Genomic DNA, 20,828 nt, shown 5'->3' on the forward strand with positions numbered 1-20,828 from the left:
GGGTTGGACTAGATGACCTCCTGAGGACCCTTCCAACCCTGAGATTCTATGATTCCCCACAACAGAGACATGAATATCTAGTACTTGCATTGGTGGAGTGGATTTATTGTTCTTTCAACAAGATAACTGTTCCCCTGCTGTTAAGCTAAAATTTTAACTAGCATCTGCTCTGTTAAGAAGTCAATAAACTTAAAATGTGCGACTTGCTGACAGCTCTATGGGTAAAAAACATCACAGTCATGCTAAACTCTTTTAGAAGGAACAACAACCAGCAGCATCCGAATTCAAATAACTTTATTTCAATGTACATGAACTGAAACAAAATATAATTGAGATTTACAGACTTAAGAGAAATATATTGCTGGGCTGGCCCATTGGCAAGTGTTCTTCACTACTAAGCAGTGAGAATGATTAGATTTCCAGTCTTCACCTTGCTTGCTGGGCCAAAAAGGAGCTGGAAGTGCCACAGATGCTTATTCTTCAAGAGGACTTGCATTGCTCTGCAATTAAGAACTAGTGTTTATGAACACTGAAGAAGAAACCCATCCATTCTTCAGCTAGATAAACTAAACTCCATGCTAGCCTCAGAGCTGAGAGAGAGATGAGAGAGAGAGAGAGAGACCTCTTCTGAAAAAAATACATCTATTATACTAAAATCCTACTTCACTTGTGCTATTGTGGAAATTGCAGCTTTCGAATATTAGGTTTCCACCGCAATTTTGTTTTAGTTTCTTTGCACAGTCCACAATTTTGCATACAGTTGAGGTTTACAACACACATTTTCCCCATTAATATATTAAATTATCTTCAGTTCTACAGTATTTTCCAGAGTTAGCAGAGACAGCAAAGAAATCACTACTGATCTTGCCTAATTCTGTGGATGCTGAGCATACAGTATCTCAGTATGGACAAGTCTTGACAAAGCAGACAGGGCATGAAGGAGACCACTGTAGCAGGGCATACTGCACTAACAGTCAATGCCTGTAATACGTAAATGGCTAAAGTGACAACTTGATTTCTACAGCAGTTGTGTTAAGACTTAGTTTTCTGAATTTTATATTGTACCGATTACTTTTTTTTTTTAAATGAATGTAATATAGGTGCAAAATTTGCAGTCATAATATAATAGTTGAGTTGTTTATATTGTAGGTCTACTGTGGCTTTTCCAAATTACTGCTATTAAAAAAGGTCCATTATTACTTTTCTGCAATTTTCCATGTCTTATCTGTAACTAGGCCACAATTATTTGAAGATCATCTTGCGATTCAGGTAAGGCCTTATATATTACTGAAGAGCAACAGCGCAGTAAAATATATTGCACTGCATCAAATTAAAAACAAACACTGTCCCTCCTGATGTTCTTATCCTACCTCATCTTTTGTACAAGCATCTGCTCTAAAATTCACAACCACAGAATTTATATTACATAACCCTGCAAGCAAGGTGGTTTCAGTACACTTGTTGCAGCTGAACCAGAAGGTAATAGCACACATCAACATGTGCTATACGTACTTGGTAAATGGGAAATTCTTTTGCCAATTTACTTGAAAATTTACAAAAGTTAAGACTGTTTTACAATTTATAGTCCAATGTAGTTAAGTTAGTCAATGCTACACTATGGCACTATAAGATAAGCAATGCTTTAAGATGCACTACTCCGGAAATAGTTATTTGCAATTCTTACATCTTTACATTTCCTTTATTGAAAATATGATAAATGGTATAAAATACTGAGATGCAAATTTTGGAAATGTTTTGAAATAACAGATTAAATTTATGGTCAGTTCCCAGATGATACCTGGTTCAAAGGGGCTCAGATTTTCAACTTACTTCCAAAGACAAATAGTTGGAATTTCTTCAAATGTGAATGAGTTTATAAAGTTGTACAGAAAAATGGAGTATTATGTGCAAACATACCGAAATCAATAGACTTTATAAAAACATTCCTAGAAATGTACCAGGCTTAAACAAAAAATGATATGCAAATATTTATAGCTGAACTTTTAGTCGTCATCAGAATCTGAATCATATTTCTTTCCTCTGATAGTTTTCTTATCCAGCTTTGTGACAATGGTTCCAGATTTCTTTTGGCTCTGAAAAGGTGGGTCCATCAAGTTTCCACTAGAAAGAAATAAAATGTTGCTGTTTAAAGCGAAAAGGTAAAAATATATTAACAGACAGCAGCACAGACCCAGAGAAGCAGCTAGTTGGACAAATCTGTTTAAAGAAAGAGGGGTTGGGATCAACAGTGGGTAGGAGGAGCATGTTCTTTCTATACCCTTAATCCCCACCCCCCACCACTAAAACCAGAGATTGCCAGAGAAAGTAAGACTAAGGTCTTTGCTACACTTGCAAGTTAGAGTGCATTAAATCAGCCCCGGGCGCCCTAACTCCTGAGGTGTCCACGCTGGCAAGGCACTAAGAGCGCCTGGACTCTGCAGCAGGAGTGCTCCTGGTAATCTACCTCCAAGAGAAACATAGAGCTTGCTGCGCCCTGGCTGAAATTCCTGGATGTCAGTATGGACAACGTGTTGCATTACTGTGCTGTGACTGGCGTCCGGAAACATCCCATAATCCCTGGAAGTCAAGTGGCCACTCTGGTCATTGTTTTGAACTCGGCTGCAGGCATGTGGATATCCCCTTTCAACGCTCCATTTCTGACAGCCAACTGCTTATCTGCTCCGGGACAAAGCAAACCATAACTGTGGAATGCTGCTGCTGCCCAGTCAGGCGTTTGTGCGTGTGGGGGGCTGATGTCAGGGTTTCCCCCTGCTGCTGTCTGAAGATAGAATTCTATCATTACAAGATAGAATGCTGACACTCTCTGCCCCCCAAAACACTGTCTATCCCCCCACATATTCACAACATACTCCCTGTCACACTCCACCCTCACCCCATTTGAAAAGCACGCTGCAGCTATGTGCACACTGGGATAGCTACCACAAGGCACTGCTCTCTGTGGCACTGCAAGAGCTGCTAATGTGGCCACGCCACTGCGCTTGCAGCTGACAGTGTAAACAAACGGCAGCGCTTTCCCTGCTGCTGTCTCCAAGGGCTGGTTTAACTCCTGGCGCTCTACATCTACAAGTGTAGCCAGGCCTTAAGACAGCAAGGTTGTACTCTCTTTCTTATGAAGCTGCCTCCTCTTAAGCAAGGTTCCTGAGGAGAGCTAGTCAGGGGCCCAGAGAGCAGGACATATGAGACTAGGATTCCAGAGTAGTGTGGACATACAAAGCCTTCACACAGATGGCTGTAGCCTACAGTGGATCCCTGGTGATCTGCAGGGTTTGTGGCTCATTTTGCTCCTACATGGGAGAAACTCTGTAAGGAGAACCTAATACAGGTTTCCCTCCCACCTCATCCCTTCCTCTAAGTTTTATCACGTGAGGAATGAGCCATCTCATCAATATTTACTAGATTCAAGACACTATAGCATTCACAGAACAGGTTTTTTTCATATAAATTACAATCCAGCAAGTCCATTTGTTCCTCATTTGTTGAATCCTATTAATATATTCTCTTTGGCCACCTCCTCTCTGTTTGCTTGCTACTGTTGTGGAAAAAAGGGAAAAGGAAAGAGGAAGCGGACATTCCCCCAGACACAGTTACAGATTAATGAAGTGCCCGAACGAAAACAGAGTTCTAGAAAGGCACTGAAATAATACAATACTTAAGACTAGGAGTGTGTTAACTATAGCTTAGCTCCGATGAGACTACAGTACTGTTCCCATTCCAAACAGTGGGCTTCTTTTTAAAGTAGAAGGAGAATACATTCTACAATTTGGAGATTTAACATTCAAATACATGCAGATGAGTTTAATGGAAAAACTTTCCCTATTTTTAATAACTTAGCTTTAAAAAAGCCAAGAATATTAAAAGCCAAAGAAGGTACATTTATGTGATTAAAAGGTCAACCTTGATATCACATTAATCAGTAAATTCAGATTGCAGATCCCACAATACCTTAATTCTACCCCTGGTTTTTACTATCGATGTCTTTCCATTAATGATCACAAGACACAAGGCTATGTGACAGTTCTTTGCAAATGCAACGTAATAGAAATCATTTGCACTTTTTTCAGTAAGAGACTTTTTAAAATCAAATGATATTTAACCTACATTTTGCTATCACCTTGGACAGGCACATGCCCCATCCCCAGCTGAACAGTGCAAGTGTGAAGATATCACGTAAAGACTGAATTGGTTTGGGAGGAAAGGCTGGGCCTTCAGCTGACTTATTAAGCAGCAGCTGTAAAGAGAGTGGGTGGGAACTGGTTATCCTAAAGCCCAAAGCCAGAGTATTGGGAAAACTTCCTTTTCTCAGGAGTTTCCTGAGAGGCACTTCCTTTTGTTTTCCTTGCCAAAGGTGTATTGCTGTAACAGCTGGATTATTAGCTCACTTTGGTCTTGGGCACACTAAACATCAACATGATCAACAGAGTCTTCATGCAAAAAATGAATCTGTAAATATACCCCTCACACATTAACTTTAAAAACCAAATATATTCATTACCTGTAATTAATTATGTCTGAACAGCCTAATCTCCATTCTAGGGTTTCTGTGGTAAAGTCATCCGTATTACCAAGATCAGTAAAGCCAACAATAAAATCTTGCGTTTTTCCATCTTTTACTAGTGCTAGAGTGGGAATTACTTTGATGCCCAATCTCTCGCACAGGAATGGAGATTTCTCAGCATTTAATTTCAGGAATTTTGTTTCAATGTGTTTTTTTGAAAGTGCTGCCAAATGCTTGTCTATTATCAGGCATCTGTGAAAAAAAAATAATTCAAATACTTATGAGTTATGTATCACAAAGGCCAGAAATCATTTCAGTCTACTTCAGTGCTGAATTCTTATTATTAAGGTCATATTTAAAGAATCAACATTACAGACATAACTTGTTACTTTTGGTTTTACTTTTAGGGAAAAATAAAATATTCCAATCAGTTTACTAATATTCAAGAGCTTCAACTTGCATTATCTGGATTTCAAGGTTATCAAAATAAGTGACTTGGAATTGTGGTTGGGGAAATTGGGATAACACGTTCCTTCCTTGAAGCCTCTGGCTGCTAGCAGTTCATAGGAAATGTTCTCATCTTTCATTAGGGCATGTTCTTGCTCACACTGAAGTACTTGGGAATTTTGTTATTGAACTTCAACAGGAACAAGATCAGGCCCAAGTATTTAAGAAGCAATCTAGTGAGATTTGTTCAGTGATTAACAATCACCCCCAATTTTTTTCCTCTGCTACCAAGTTTTCCAATGACCTTTTTCTGGGGATAAACTCACTATTTCAAAATGAATTTTACCTAGTTCCCTTACCCTAGCCCCTTTCCTGGCATGGCTGTTCAGCTTTAATATTAATGAACTGCCTGCCTCAAAGCTAAGCAACAATGATGATGTGAAGCAAAATGCTCCCCTAGAAATCCTGTCTACAGACTGTTGTGAATATTTTCAGATATCAATTTACTAAGCTGGTCAACATAATCATTTGATGTTATAAGATATGCCCCATGTTAAATGTTTAGATGCTTATTTAGTTTTAGTAGAAACATGACTGATTGCAGGCCCCCCGCTCTATGAGATTTGACAGATCTGTTGATTTTAAAACCTCTATATTCAGTTTCACTTGTTGCTTTTAGAATAGTTTATTTACTTTTACACATTCTTAGCATCACAAGAGTCTCTTTAAAATAAGGTATTTACTGTACCTGAAGGTTGTATCTTTATAGAAATGGCAAACCACATTTTTACTCCCTTTGACTTCTTGAAAAAAGTCTCTCTCACTTGGGATTTCTCTATATTCTCCATGTCCTTTTGAGAGCCATTCCTAATGATGAGAAAGCAAAAAGTTAGTACTATGGTTCTTAATTGTATTTAATCTATTCTGAGAGCAATATTACTTTTAGAGAACTCCCTGACATGTTATAAAAATATATTTATATTCAATAAAAAAAAAAGTGCCACCTGAAAGCTTAAAATCCTCTCTCTCTCTTTTTTCTTTCTTTCTTTTTTTTTTTTTTAAAGAGGGGAAGGGGCAGGAGATTTTTACTGGGAAACATTTGAAGTCAAACTACTTTTCCCTCTTCACCCCTTCTTCCCCTGCACAGTGGATGAAAACCCACTGGTTTGAACATGGCTGCTGCGTTAATCTGCCCATATTTTTTTTTTTGGTGGGGTAGAAGAGGAGGAGGAGTCATTGCTTTGTTGAGAGCTGCAGTCCTTATACAGAATACGATATGCTTCCATAGTATAACCTCCTACGAAGAATAGATTAAACCACCAGGATTCAAGAGAGGATATAAACCCCAAAGTTCTTTCAATTTTGGGAGCCTCAAAGTTGCAATGCGGACTGCCCTCTTCAGAAAGTAATTGTATACTGAAAAAAATTCACCAAAGAATGACATCTATCACCAAACCCCCCCCACCACCACCACACACACACACACACACACACACACAGAAAGCATGGCACAGCACACTTTAAAACTGATTTACTTTCAGTTGTCCCTATATAGAAAATGCAGATCAATACTGTATTTTTAAAACTTCTGAAACATGCATTAGCATCTCAACATTATAAAGGTCACCAGAGGTGGCTTTACAACAGATACATTAAGTATTTAGATAATCTTTAAAAACGACAATTGTATACAAACAAAAAGTCCTCAAACATCTAGGTTCAATCCAAATACCCCAACGTAAGCATGTTTTCCAGAACAACATGCACGCAATTATACACACAAAAATGCATGCTTGTTTACAGTTACTGAATGCACAGTTACAATTTCACAAGGGAAAAGTTATAAAGGGACATGTAAATTGCAGTAATTGCATGATTAGGTGTGCAGATGTGTGCCTGCAATTTTGAAAGTCTAGCCCTTTATAATAAAAATTACTTTGCACTCATTGGAGAAGGATTGAGTAAGCTAGATGTTTACAAGCAGTACTTGCTTTTTCAAAGCTAAATCTCAAGTTGCCTATTTTTTAAAGTTAAAACAAAGCAGTTTTAACAAGATGCCAGTGCAAAAAAAAAAAAGTGTTACCCTAAAAAGGAGTGAAGTGAATTAAAAGGAGGTCATAAATATCCTGAATGTTGTCCATGCTAGTATAGCCTAATTATTTTGATTTTTTTAATCAAGAGACTACAAAGAAGAAGAAATAGAAAGAGAGTCAACAACAAACCAAACTGTTCTTCAAGGAAAATCAGCAATAGAGACAGACATGTTACATATCAAAAAAATATCTTCAGGTCTACCTTGAGTCAGAACTATTAAGATTCCATATCCCTCAGCATTCCAGCCTAACAATGACAGATATTCAGCTGCATCCACATCTCAAAGCCTGGTATAGGCCTCTACCATTCCCTTCACAACTGGAATGCCCTCTTTCCACCTCCTATCACTGCCCAGTTTCATAGTTTCTGAGGCTTGACCATACTAGGCAGGGAAACCCAACGGAATTCCCTATTTGCAGCTCAAGTTCCACACCGGTTGCTAAGAAAACCCAAACTATGTTGCAAAAGATTTTTGGGAAACATCAAGATCAATAGCTTAATGAGATGGTTGCAACAGCAAGGTAGGATCATTTCCTGCCCCTGCAAAAAGACATGAGCAAGTAAGTTTTCTTCACATACATCCCAAAGTCTTACTGGATTGTGAGAAGCCCCTTTGCAGAATGAGGATAGGCGACCAGCCCTCTAAAGAGCTGGGAGAGGCAATGCATCATTCCTTTTGTAAAATGCCTCAAAACATAGAGAGGGAGGGACTTGCATACTACCACAAGAAGAGTTCAAATGTTTAGAAGTTTGGAGGAGAGGGATCCCTAAGGTCTGCTGGCATGTGTGCATTACTGGTGTTTTCAGTCAATAATATTTGAGGTCTCAATCACCTGAATATTAACATAATCAAATCCAAATATCAGTTTATTTGTTTACCCTTCTCTTAATCCAGATTTTTTTTAAATACACTTTTGTATAATTTTGATGTTACCAAATTGTTCTAAATCAAGGCCAAACATTCAAATGTGTTAGACATGTTGTATTCTACGATTCTATGCCAAATTTCAGCCCAAAGCAAGTGTACTGATATTCAACACCTACCCTCCCCCAAGATTTTCTATCAAACACAAACAGAATCAACGACGGTAGTCTTTGCTATAGTGCATAAAGCATCTGATCCCATTCTTTGAAGTTCAGAATCTAAAATGCTGCCAGAAAATTACTTGTTTCTGCTGCTGGGATTTCTTTAGTGCTTCAAGCCTCCTTTCTTTAAGGCGTTCCAATTCATCTTCATCCATCTGGTCCAATTTCTGAATCTCAGCATCCAGCTGTTCTTCCACTACTTTAGTAGTCTGAAGCATTTGGTTTTCCAGAACTTTTGAAAACATTTCAACAGAAGTATCAGCAGCCATTCTTCTGGATATTCAATACACTCCTTGTAGCTGCAAAACATAAAACATGAAAGTAGAGATTAATACCATAAAACAATACCTATTTTAAGCCTTTACTTCATATCCTGATCAAGCCAGTCTCTTATCTATAGAGTGCTGTGTAGCAAAACTGGGGGTGGAGAAAAGAGAGACAGTACCTATCCTATTAGGAACTAATATGCAGACAGTTGTTTTCTTCAAGGGGATTTACAACTCTGTAGACAATACTTACACCGTACACACGCAAGAGAACAAAGATTCCAGTCAGATCCCATTCTCTGACTCCCTAGGCCAGCTGCTAAAATAGCACATTCAGCTTCTTGGAGAGGGAAGCCCAGATTCACAAAGGGCACTTCAGTCTCCGTTTTAGGCACCACTATGATCCACAACACGAATGCCTGGCTTCCGCCTAACTCTGTAGGTGCCTAAACTCATCCAGTACCTAAGTTTTCAGTGTAGAAGTTCCCTACCTATGTTTCTGCCTGTGGCCATGTGCACTGCTGCCTCCCTGTAGGTGTCTGGATACCTCTCTCATGCCTAAGGCCCAGCTCAATCCACAAACCAGGGGAGAAAGGCTCTCCTCTGCCTAAATCACACGTAGGTCCTGAACTGGTAAGTGTTTGCAGAGGCTGCCTAATGCCACACAAAACAGCCTGGGGAAGAGTGGGAGGTGGATCTCTCTTATAATCTTTAGCAGAGTGTTTAGGATACTCACCCAAGATGAGACCCTATGAGGAGGGATCTGAACAGGGATCTGCCACCTGTCAGGTGAGTGAGGCCTGGTCTACACTACGTGTTTAAACCGAATTTAGCAGCGTTAAACCGATTTAACCCTGCACCCGTCCACACGAGGCCCTTTATATCGATATAAAGGGCTCTTTAAACCGATTTCTGTACTCCTCCCCGATGAGAGGAGTAGCGCTGAAATCGGTATTGCCATGTTGGATTAGGGTTAGTGTGGCCACAAATCGACGGTATTGGCCTCCGGGCGGTATCCCACAGTGCACCATTGTGACCGCTCTGGAAAGCAATCTGAACTCGGATGCACTGGCCAGATAGACAAGAAAAGCCCCGCGAACTTTTGAATTTCATTTCCTGTTTGGCCAGCGTGGAGAGCTCACCAGCACAGGTGACCATGCAGAGCTCATCAGCACAGGTAACAATGCAGTCTCCTGAGAATTGAAAAAGAGCTCCAGCATGGACCGCACGGGAGGTACTGGATCTGATCACTGTATGGGGAGAGGATTCCGTGCTAGCAGAACTCCGTTCCAAAAGACGAAATGAAAAAACATTTGAAAAAATTTCCAAGGCCATGATGCAGAGAGGCCAATCCAAGGATTCAGTACAGTGCCGTGTGAAAGTTAAGGAGCTCAGACAAGCCTACCAGAAAACCAAAGCAGCAAACAGAAGGTCTGGGGCAGGGCCGAAAACATGCCGCTTCTACGCTGAGCTGCATGCAATTCTAGGAGGGGGTCCGCCACCAGTACCCCACCCCTGTCCGTGGATTCCGAGGTGGGGGTGATAATTTCAGCCATGGCTGAGGATTCTGCGGACGGGGAAGATGAGGAGGAGGAAGAGGAGGATGAGCTTGCAGAGAGCACACAGCACTCCATTCTCCCCAACAGCCAGGAGCTTTTTCTCACCCTGATGGAATTACCCTCCCAGCCCTCCAAAGCCACTATCCCACACAATGAAGCCATGGAAGGGACCTCTGGTGAGTGTACCTTTGTAAATATAAAACATGGTTTAAAAGCAAGCGTTTTTTAATTATTAATTTGCCCTAAGGACTTAGGATGCATTCGCGGCCAGTACAATTTTTGGAAAAGTCTGTTAACATGTCTGGGGATGGAGCGGAAATCTTCCAGGGACATCTCCATGAAGCTCTCCTGGAGGTACTCCAAAAGCCTTTGCAGAAGGTTTCTGGGCAGGGCAGCCTTATTCCGTCCTCCATGGTAGGACACTTGACCACGCCATGCATGTAGCAAGTAATCTGGTATCATTGCATGACAAAAAGCCTAGCTGCGTATGGTCCAGGTGTTTGCTGGCATTCAAGCAACATCCGTTCTTCATCTCGCTGTGTTATCCTCAGGAGAGTGATATCGTTCATGGTAACCTGGTTGAAATTCAGGAATTTAATTAAGGGGACAGAGATGGCCATTCCTACTGGGCTGTTTGCCTGTTGCTTAAAAGAAATCCTTCCTTGCAGGTAGCCAAGCAGGGGGAAGGGGGGGGGGTGATTGGCGCTGAGCTTTATCGCGTTTGGCTAGCAGGGATCTTCCTTGCTACCAGCCACGCGGTGGGGGGAGGGGTAAAGCGACCATCCCAGCGAATTGGAGGGGGGGGGGTTCTGCTGCTGCATGTTAACAGGAAAGAAGCAGCACTGAATGGGCTTTTGCTTGATATTTGGGAAAGGAGGGCACTGTGTATATGAAGGCTGCAGAAGCCGAAAGACAATGGCTTACCATGGCCGCATGCAAGCCGAATTCTGCTGCCCGGACCTGCGTCTGTGAGATCTCTAACACCAAAGCTGCAGGCACTCAATATTAAGATGCAAAATGCGACCTTGTAGTGAAATCACATGTGCTATGTAAGGTGAATAGTGTTGTTCACCGTTAAAGAGTATAACCATTGTGTTTAAAAAGATACATTTTACAGAACTTCTCTCCCTTTTTTCCCTCCTTCATGCAGCTGCAAATTTTTCAAGCCTCCCTACTCCATCCCGAAGGCTATCTCAGATAAGGCAGCGGAAAAAAAAAGACGTGAGACGAAATGTTCTCAGAAATCATGGAAATGAACCGCAATGAAAGAGCTCATCTGAATGAGTGGAAGGACGTATCATCAAATTACAGGAAAGATGCCAGTGAACGTGAGGACAGGAGGGATGCTCGAGATGAGAGGTGGCGGCAGGAAGATCAGAGGAGGCATGATGCAACACTGGGGCTTCTGCGTGATCAAACTGACATGCTCTGGCATCTGGTGGAGCTTCAGGAACAGCAGCAGGATCACAGAGTGCCGCTGCAGCCCCTGTGTAACCACCCTCACCCCACACCATGTTCCATATCCTCCTCACCCAGAGGTGTAAGAACGCGTGGGGGAGGCTCCGTGCACCCGCCCACTCCACCCCCGTGGACAACCCAACCAAAAGGCTGTCATTATTTTGAAATTTTTTTAGTGGCCTTTTCCTTCCCTCCTATCCTCCTCCCAAACCACACCCAGGCTACCGTATTTTTCCGTGTATAAGACTATACTTTTTCCTAAAATCATTAGACTAAAAATTGAGGGTCGTCTTATACACGGAAGTAAGCCCCTATCCACCCCTCCACCCCCAAACTCCCCTGCCCTCTCTCGAACACCCCCTCCCTGCTCCCTTACCGCGCTTCCTGGACGTGGCTGGCGGCGCTACAGTCCAGCCACAGCTGGAGCTGGGAGCCCGGGACGCGGGGCCGGGGCAGGAGTCGCGGGGCCGGAGCTGGAGGACGTGGCGGGAGCCGGGTGGCCAGAGCCACGCAGCCGGAGCTGGAGCCGGGCAGCCGGGGCTGCCGCCGCACCCGGACCTGCACTGCCGGAGCCCGGCCGCGTGGCAAAAGAGCAGGAGCCAGGCGGCTGGAGCCACGGGGCCAGGCAGTGTCTGGAGCCGGGCATCCGGGTAGGTGGGGTCGCGGCCGCCGCAGTGCCCGGACCCGCACTACCGGAGCCAGGGACGCGGGGCCGGGGCTGGAGCCGGGCGGCCGGGGACGCGGGGCCGGGGACCCGGAGCCGGGCGGCCGGGGCCGGGGACGCGGGGCCGGGCCGGGCGGCCGGGGACGCAGGGCAGGAGTCGCGGGGTCGGGCAGCAGGGACGCGGGGCCGGAGCTGGGCCGCTGGGGCCGGACGCGGCAGGAGCCGGGCAGGGCCGGGGCCGGAGACCAACCGGGGCGCCGGGCCCTCCTCGTTCCCTCTACCCCTACCTCGGTGTCCTCTTCCTGGGCCTGAGTGGCAAAGTCAGGGGGGGGACACCTGCAGCACGGCCGGAGCGGCAAACCAAAAACAAAAAAATGGCCGTGCTGCCCTAGGATTGGGTGGAATGCCACCCCATAGAATATGCCGCCCCAAGCACCAGCTTGCTCAGCTGGTGCCTGGAGCTGGCTCAGCTGGTGCCTGGAGCTGGCCCTGCTAATCACTAACCTCCAATCAGGAGGGAAACTGGTAGCTTGTCTCTGCAAACAGGCTTCCTCCAATCAGGAGCCTTATGTAACTGACGTCAGCTGATGCTGAACAAACCAATTGGAACACATCCCGTTGGAGGTGGAGAGCGCGTAGGCAGTGCGCAGATGCGACAGGGACCGGTATTGTCGGAGTGTTCTGAGCCCATAAAGATGTCGGAAAATAAAAAAATAAATAAGTGAATGTCTTACTCTACAAAATTCAAACTGAATGTAATCAGTTATGCAAAAGAGCATGGAAATAGAGCTGCAGAGAGACAGTTTGGACCTCCTCCCACTGAGTCTATGATCAGACAGTGGAGAAAACAGGAAGAACATCTCCTTAAGATGCCAAAAAAGGCCTTAAGAGGAAAACCAGCAAAATGGCCAAACTTGGAGCAGAGGCTTAAGACTTGGATTATGGAGCAGCGCCAGAGTGGCTTATGTGTGTCAACCAAGCTTATTCAATATAAGGCAAGAATGTTTGCAAGCAAAATGAAGATTGTTGATTTTACAGGAAAGGCAAAATGGTGCTTCAATTTCATGAGGAGAGAAGGGTTGGCCATGAGAGCACGAACAAAGTTAGCACAGAAAATGCCACCAGTTTATGAGGATAAAATCCAACAGTTTCACTCCTATGTCATACAACTTCAGAAAAAATATGATTTTGAACCAAGTCAGATTGCAAACATGGATGAGGTGCCTCTCAATTTTGATGTGCCTTCCAACAGAACTGTTGATGTGAAAGGAATCAAAACAGTGGCAATCAAAACAAGTGGCCATGAAAAGACACACTATACTGCTGTGCTTTCATGCTGTGCAGATGGTACTAAACTGCCTCCTATGCTTATTTTTAAGAGGAAGACATATCCTAAAGAGACCATACCACCTGGCATTATTGTGCAAGTTCATTCATCCATCCCTTCTCATGAAGACATTATGGCCATTTGGTTTGCAAAGGTTTGGTCCAGAAGACCTGGAGGGCTCTTAAAGAGGCCAGCTCTACTTGTCTTTGATCAGTTCCGAGCACATTTAACAGAAAAGACAAAAAGGGTTGCACCGGATTTGCGAACACAGCTAGCAGTTATTCCTGGTGGACTTACAGGTCAGCTACAGCCACCAGATGTTTCAATCAACAAGCCATTTAAAGCCCTGATGAGAGAAGAATGGAGTAGATGGATTCAAAAAGCAGGTGGTAACTTGACACCCACAGGAAGAGTGAAAAAACCAACCATTACTGAGGTTAGCAATTGGGTTCTAAACTCACGGTATGGCATCAAAAAAAGGTGATTGTGAAGTCCTTCAAGAAATGTGGAATCAGCAATGCCATGGACGGAACTGAGGATGATCTCATATATATAGACAGTGACTCAGTAGACAGCAGTGATGCAATAGAAGTTGAAGAAACTGATATGTTCGAAACTAATAGTGATGAAGAAGAAGCAATGATGCAATAGAGGCTGAATAAAGTGATTTGCTCAAAGCTAAGTGTGATGCATAATATCATAGTACTGGTATGTAAATGTTGCCTAATTACTAAATAAAAATGTGTTCTATGTTTAAAATATATTGATTTCTGAATTTTGGGTTAGAAAAGTGGGGGGCGTCTTATACATGGGGGCGTCTTATACACGGAAAAATACGGTACCTTGTCAGTTCTCTCCCTCTTTTTATAATGAATTAATAAAGAATACATGATTTTTAAATGATAGTGACTTTATTTCCTTAAGCAAGCTGTAATCGAAGGGGGAGGGTGGGTTGCTTACAGGGAATGAGTCAATCGGGGGGGGGGGGGAGGAGTTCATCAAGGGGAAACAAACACAGCAGTCACACCGTACCCTGGCCTGTGATGAAACTCATTTTCAAAGCTTCTCTGATGCACACCGCTTCCTGGTATGCTCTTCTAATCGCCCTGGTGTCTGGCTGCGCGTAATCAGCAGCCAGGTGATTTGCCTCAGCCTCCCACCCCGCCATAAAGGTCTCCCCCTTACTCTCACAGAGATTGTGGAGCACACAGCAAGCAGCAATAACAAAGGGGACATTGGTTTGGCTGAGGTCTGAGCGAGTCAGTAATGTGCGCCAGCGCGCCTTTAAACAGCCAAATGCACATTCTACCACCATTCTGCACTTGCTCAGCCTGTAGTTGAACAACTCCTGACTACTGTCCAGGCTGCCTGTGTATGGCTTCATGAGCCATGGCATCAAGGGGTAGGCTGGGTCCCCCAGGATAACTACAGGCATTTCAACATCCCCAACTGTTATTTTCTGGTCTGGGAAGTAATTCCCTTGCTGCAGCCGTTTAAACAGAGTAGTGTTCCTGAAGACGCGAGCGTCATGAACCCTTCCCGGCCATCCCACGTAGATGTTGGTGAAACGTCCTTTGTGATCCATCAGTGCTTGCAGCACCATTGAAAAGTACCCCTTGCGGCTTATGTACTGGGTGCCCTGGTGCCAAGATAGGGATATGGGTTCCATCGATCGCCCCACCACAGTTAGGGAATCCCATTGCAGCAAAGCCATCCACTATGACCTGCACATTTCCCAGAGTCACTACCTTTCGTAGCAGCAGCTTAGTGATTGCTTTGGCTACTTACATCACAGCAGCCCCCACAGTAGATTTTCCCACTCCAAATTGATTCCCGACTGACTGGTAGCTGTCTGGCGTTGCAAGCTTCCAGAGGGCTATCACCACTCGCTTCTCTACTGTGAGAGCTGCTCTCATCTTGGTATTATGGCATTTCAGGGCAGGGGCAAGCAAGTCACAAAGTTCCATGAAAGTGCCCTTACGCATGCGAAAGTTTCGCAGCCACTGGGAATTGTCTCAAACCTGCAAAACTATGCGGTCCCACCAGTCTGTGCTTGTTTTCCGGGCCCAAAATCGGCGTTCAACGGCTAGAACCTGCCTCATTACCATCAGGATCTCCAAAGCGCAGGGGCCCGCGGTTTGAGAGAATTCTGTGTCCATGTCCTCATCACTCTTGTCGCCGCGCTGCCATAGCCGCCTCCTCCTCGCCTGGTTTTGCAGGTCCTGGTTTAGACTGCACGATAATGCGCGAGGTGTTTACAACGTCCATGATTGCTGTCTTGAGCTGAGCAGGGTCCATGGTTGCTGTGCTATGGCGTCTGCACAGTTCACCCAGGAAAAGAGGCGCGAAACGGTTGTCTGCCGCTTTCACGGCGGGAGGGGTGAGGCTGTACCCAGAACCACCCGCAACAATGTTTTTTGCCCCATCAGGCACTGGGATCTCAACCCAGAATTCCAAGGGGCGGGGGAGGCTGCGGGAACTATGGGATAGCTACGGAATAGCTACCCACAGTGCAACGCACCAGAAATCGACGCCAGCCTCGGTACCTGGACGCACACCACCGACTTACTGTGCTTAGTGTGGCCGCGCGCACTCGACTTTATACAATCTGTTTTAAAAAAACAGTTTCTGTAAAATCAGAATAATCCCGTACTGCAGACATACCCTGAGAAACTGATTGCTCTGGGCAACAGCACAGGCTCAACCTTTCTCTGTGGAGATCCTCCTTGTGTAGAATTTCAGACACACATGGTACCAGGGACAGGGAGCAGGGGGGGTTGGACGGGGCGGAGGTTCGAGAGCCAGTTCCAGAAAACGGGCATCAGCCCCACTTCCCACCAGGGGAGGTGAGGCGGGGGCGGGGCTGTCTGACGTGCTATGGGCACCCCCGCCCCCCAGCTGTTACCCCCTGCAGCTCCTGCCTAGTGCGGGGGGGGGGGGGGGAGGTTCCACCAGCTATAGGGCGACAGGGCCCCGAGCCCGGCAGCAGCTAAACACAACGCATTGCGCACGCGCGGCTCGCGCCAGCTGCAACAGCTGCTTTCACCGGCTCCAACGCTCCCGCCCCGGACAAACCGCCCCTGGCGATCCCAGCGCGCGAAAGGAGCCCGCAGCCGGGCCCCTGGGCCCACAAGGGAAACGCTGCCGGACAGGACGCGCCGCCCACAGTCCCCGCCCCGCAGGCCCGGCGCCGGCGCCCCCTCACCCTGTCCGCGCGTGCCGGTCTCGCGGCCTCAGCTCGTGCCTGGCGAATCCGATGATCGTTGACTCGCCTCGCACCGGGGAGGACGGTGGTGACGTGAGAGGCCGCAGTGCGCAAGCGCCTTCACGCCAGGCAGGACCCAGCGCCACGGCGGCCTACGGAGAGGGCGCGAGACAAGGGCGCAGGAGGGACCCGCTGAGCGAGGCGCGCACTGCTGCTGCCAGCGCCCCCTCTGGCCGGAGGGCGAACAGCGGCAACGGGCGCACGCTCCCTGCCAGGGCAGCCCCAGCCCGCCCCTTTACTGCCCCCTGCTGCCCAGCTCCAGGCTGCCCCTCCTTATTGCCCAGGCCTAGGCTCGCCCCCTCACTGCACCCTGCTGCCAAGGCCAGAGGAGGAAATTTCCCACCCCCTCCCTCCTCAGGCATGGGGGTGAGCGCTGTACACAACAGAAAACAAGGGACGCTCTGATTCACTGGGGTGGCCCCGTGGTTAGAGCACAGAACAGGGAGTCAGACTATGGGATTCACAGCCCTGCCACTGAACTGCTACCTGCCTTGGGCAAATCGTTTTCCCTCACTGCACCTAACCTCCCCACTGAAACAGGCACAACAGCGGCACCCTACGTCCCAGGGGTGTTGTTTGTAAAGCACTTTGAGATTACTGGACAGCCAAGGAGAATCTCTCCCCTCCACCCTCACGAGACACACGCAGGTGCAGAGCAGAACAGTGTGCCGTGCGATGCCTGCCGGGGACCGTGGCCTGCTGTCTGTGGGGGCTGTGGGGCTCTGCTCTTTTCCTTCAGGGTGGGGGTGGGGCTGGGGAGCCACCCTGAGGAATGTGGCAGGAGCTCCCGTCTGGGCTGGGGGATGGGTGTGAAGCACTGGGTGTGCAGGGACTCCAGCTAGAGTGGGGTTCCCCATAGCCGGGTGATGCATCCACCCGGGGCCTCATTTGGTGGGAGGGTGGGAGTGCAGCTCTGTGGCCTTGGGCTGCTGGTGTCAGGAGGAGCTGTTCCTGGCTCTTTAGGCCGTTCATTAGGCCTTTGTCGTAATGGGCATCTCTTGACGTCAGACATGGGGCCAAGTCTTTCCTCAGGCATCAGTGTATGATGCATAGGCAAAAACCTTCTACCCAATAAGGGTCACACTAGGCTGTTTGTAAAATCCAGGGGAAAGTGGGTGCAGCATGTTCAGCGATGCTTTCAGGTGAGTGGAGTAGTCACAAAAGATCATTGCTTCTATCACATGACTTCAGTACCTCACTGACTATCTAAAATCAAAATGGGATGTTTTTCTAAATGTGAAGGAGCAAGTTATATAAAAGATATATATAGTAATTGCTCTATTCTGTCATCTAGATTTTTTTTATCGTGAATTGGAAATGTTAAACATATAGCATTCATTCAGACATATTTTACAACTTCCTGTTGTGTGATCCTTCCAATAGACCACCATTTTACTGCTCTATCGCACTTATCTACAGACAGACATTGTCCCATTATGGTAGCCAGGAGGAGGCTGATTGGGAATTGTGAACCATATCACCATAACCTGCCCATTGGTTAGTGTCTGTCTGTTGTATTTTTGTGACTCCAAATGTTACATCTGAAACGATCCTTTAATTCTTTTCTTTAATCACAGTGGTAATATTTTTGACACAGGGTAATGATAGTAATGGCTAGGGCAATCAGCAGGAATAGTGCCTGTAGTTCTTAAATACTGACACTATATAATAAGATTCCAGGAATGTCACACTGTGGGAGTCAGTCTGAAGCTTATTATGTCTGTACAGTCAGTGTGAAGTGACAGAAGCGGTACAAGCGTGTTGAGAGCTCTCTTTGTTCAGAATACCACCAGAATGAATCATCACTGGGTTTCACAGTTTATTACCATCCAGTTTTTAAGTTCTCAGCCATTTTGACTTAATTAATTATACCTGTGTGATGTACAGCTACAGTCATTCCATCATGGATATGCCATGCCAAGAGTCCTAGGCAGTTCCGAGGTCAGAGGTAACTCAACCAATCACCACCCTCATTCTATAGCTAATTTGCAGGCAACAATTTTATTGGTAATTTAAGGGATAATGTACAATGATGGATTACTTGGCCCAACTGTCACACCCAGGCGCCCAACTGCCACACTGCAGCATGCACCCCTCATTCACCATCTGCACAAATCCACGCTACTCTCTTAGCACAACTACCAAGATGCAAATCAGCACAGCCACCCACACGACACAGTCACTGTATATAACAGGGGTTGGCAACCTCTGGCACTTGGCTCACCAGGGTAAGCACCGTGGCAGGCCAGTCCAGTTTGTTTACCTGCCCCGTTGGCAGGTTCGGCTGATCGCGACTCTCAGTGGTCGCGATTTGCCGTCCCAGGCCAATGGGGGTGGCGGGAAGCCGCAGCTAGCACATCCCTTGCCTGCACCGCTTCCCGCCACCCCCATTGGCCTGGGACTGCGAACCGTGGCCGGTGGGAGCCGCGGTTGGCCAAACCTGCCGATGCGGCAGGCAGGGTCGGTGCAAGGATATTTCGCGCCCTAGGCGAAACCTCCACCTGCACACACCCCCCCCGAGCCCTGTGGCAGGTCTCTGCCCCCGTCCACCCTAAGGCACCCCCCCGTGGCAGCTCCTCCCCCCCCAGCTGTTTGATGCCGCAAGCCTGGGAGGGAGAGAAGCTGAGCGAGGCAGTGTGCTCAGGGAAGGAGGCGGAGCAGAGGTGAGCTGGGGTAGGGAGCGGATCCCCTGTGTGCCGCGCCCCCCCTTACTTGCTGCAGGCGGCCCTCCCTGCGCCCCCCTGCCCCAGGACCCTCTGCCTAAATGCCGATGACGGCTGGGGTGGCCAAACATCCGGCCGCCATGGTCGCCGCTGAAGGACCCGAAATGCCACCTCCCAAATGCTAGTGCTCTAGGTGACCACCTAGATGGCCTAATGGGTTGCACTGGCCTGGCGGCAGGTAAACCAACTGGCCCAGACCACCAGGCTGCTTACCCTGGCGATCCGCGTGCCAGAGGTTGCCAACTCCGGTATATAATAACCCCAAACACATACAGCCCTTCACAGCAGCACACACCCCTCATTTGCCACCTTCACAAATCAGTACAGAATCCCACAACACAAACCCCACAGACATAAATGAACACAACCAGAACACATAATAACCCCAAACATCACTCTGAAGCCTAGAATATCTGTTGTGTGTGAAGCAATGGAAAGAACTGCAAGCATGGCTGAGAACTTTTTTTGTTCAGCATATCAGCAGGTTCAATCATCATTGCGATTTGTGGTCTCTTACCATCCAACTTTTAAGTTCTCAGCCATTTTGCCTTATTTACACACATGACAAATTACACCTATATGCCAGAAGAGGCTTTCAGCTACTAGTTGCTGTTTAAATGTGAGTGCTACTAAAAAGAGCTTCAGAGTTTGATTTAAATTCTGGTACCATCTAGGATTTGCATTCTTTTACATTTCTGTATAATGAAGAAAAGACTTGATCAATCCTACTAGTGTATGTTTGTCATTCGATTGGTGTTACTGGGTACACAAGTATATGCTGCCAGAACCACAGACCTTTTTCCTATACTTTTGCTAAGAAATTTTCTTGATAACCTTTGTCTTTTCCTTCTTTAAACCCTCCCTAATTCCTTGAATGAAGCTAACACAGAGTGGAACTTACGTACGTTTTCCAAGAGCTGAGCAATATTTCAGCAGTTCCACAGTGCTCTTGTACTGCCTACACTGATCAAACTTCCTGATTTACTATAGTATTGTAAGCAGTTTCAGTATCATAGGCCAGCTGGCAGGCAAACATACCTTTTTTCCGCACCAGTTGGTGCTGCCATTTCTGTTTATCTCTTTAAAGCTGAGCTGTGGGTCAGCTGCCTTTGTGCTGATCCCTAGCACAGTCCCTTCCCTTTGAATTATGCTTTATCTGACATGCAGTGTAGTCTGGGGCCAAATTACACAATATTGGAATTTGGACTCTATCATCTACAGCTTAACTGCAAGGTAATATTGTACATTCAGAGATGCCATTGCAAAGGAAAGGACAGAGATGCAATACAAAGGGAAAGAAGAATTGAGGGTAGGAGGATGAGGTGAAGATCTAGCAAATGTGTCCAATAGCAAGTACCTCATATCAGATTGTTCAGCTAGCACCCACCTTCTTCTGTACCTTCCTGAGAGCAAGTGCCTACCC

General features: G+C 46.3%; 1 protein-coding gene across 3 annotated transcripts; it reads right to left on the reverse strand.

Annotated features, from left to right (window-relative positions):
- Positions 1 to 277: 277 nt before the first annotated feature.
- TXNDC9 (thioredoxin domain containing 9) lies at positions 278 to 20,462 on the reverse strand. Of its 3 annotated transcripts, none has more exons than XM_045005742.1 (5): positions 20,444 to 20,462; positions 8,224 to 8,442; positions 5,712 to 5,830; positions 4,514 to 4,768; positions 278 to 2,121 (listed from the first exon to the last, which is right to left on the reverse strand). In XM_045005742.1, the coding sequence occupies exons 2-5, from the start codon at positions 8,410 to 8,412 to the stop codon at positions 2,004 to 2,006; spliced, it is 681 nt and encodes a 226-aa protein (XP_044861677.1). In that variant the 5' UTR covers positions 8,413 to 8,442; positions 20,444 to 20,462; the 3' UTR covers positions 278 to 2,003. The 3 variants fall into 3 exon arrangements, with proteins under 3 accessions (XP_044861677.1, XP_044861659.1, XP_044861670.1); XM_045005724.1 differs by lacking the exon at positions 20,444 to 20,462 and adding an exon at positions 16,623 to 16,780; XM_045005735.1 differs by lacking the exon at positions 20,444 to 20,462 and adding an exon at positions 16,082 to 16,337.
- Between the last annotated feature and the right edge of the window lie 366 nt (positions 20,463 to 20,828).

Source organism: Mauremys mutica, chromosome 1 (assembly GCF_020497125.1).
Source record: "Mauremys mutica isolate MM-2020 ecotype Southern chromosome 1, ASM2049712v1, whole genome shotgun sequence".
Classification (NCBI taxonomy): Eukaryota; Metazoa; Chordata; order Testudines; family Geoemydidae; genus Mauremys; species Mauremys mutica.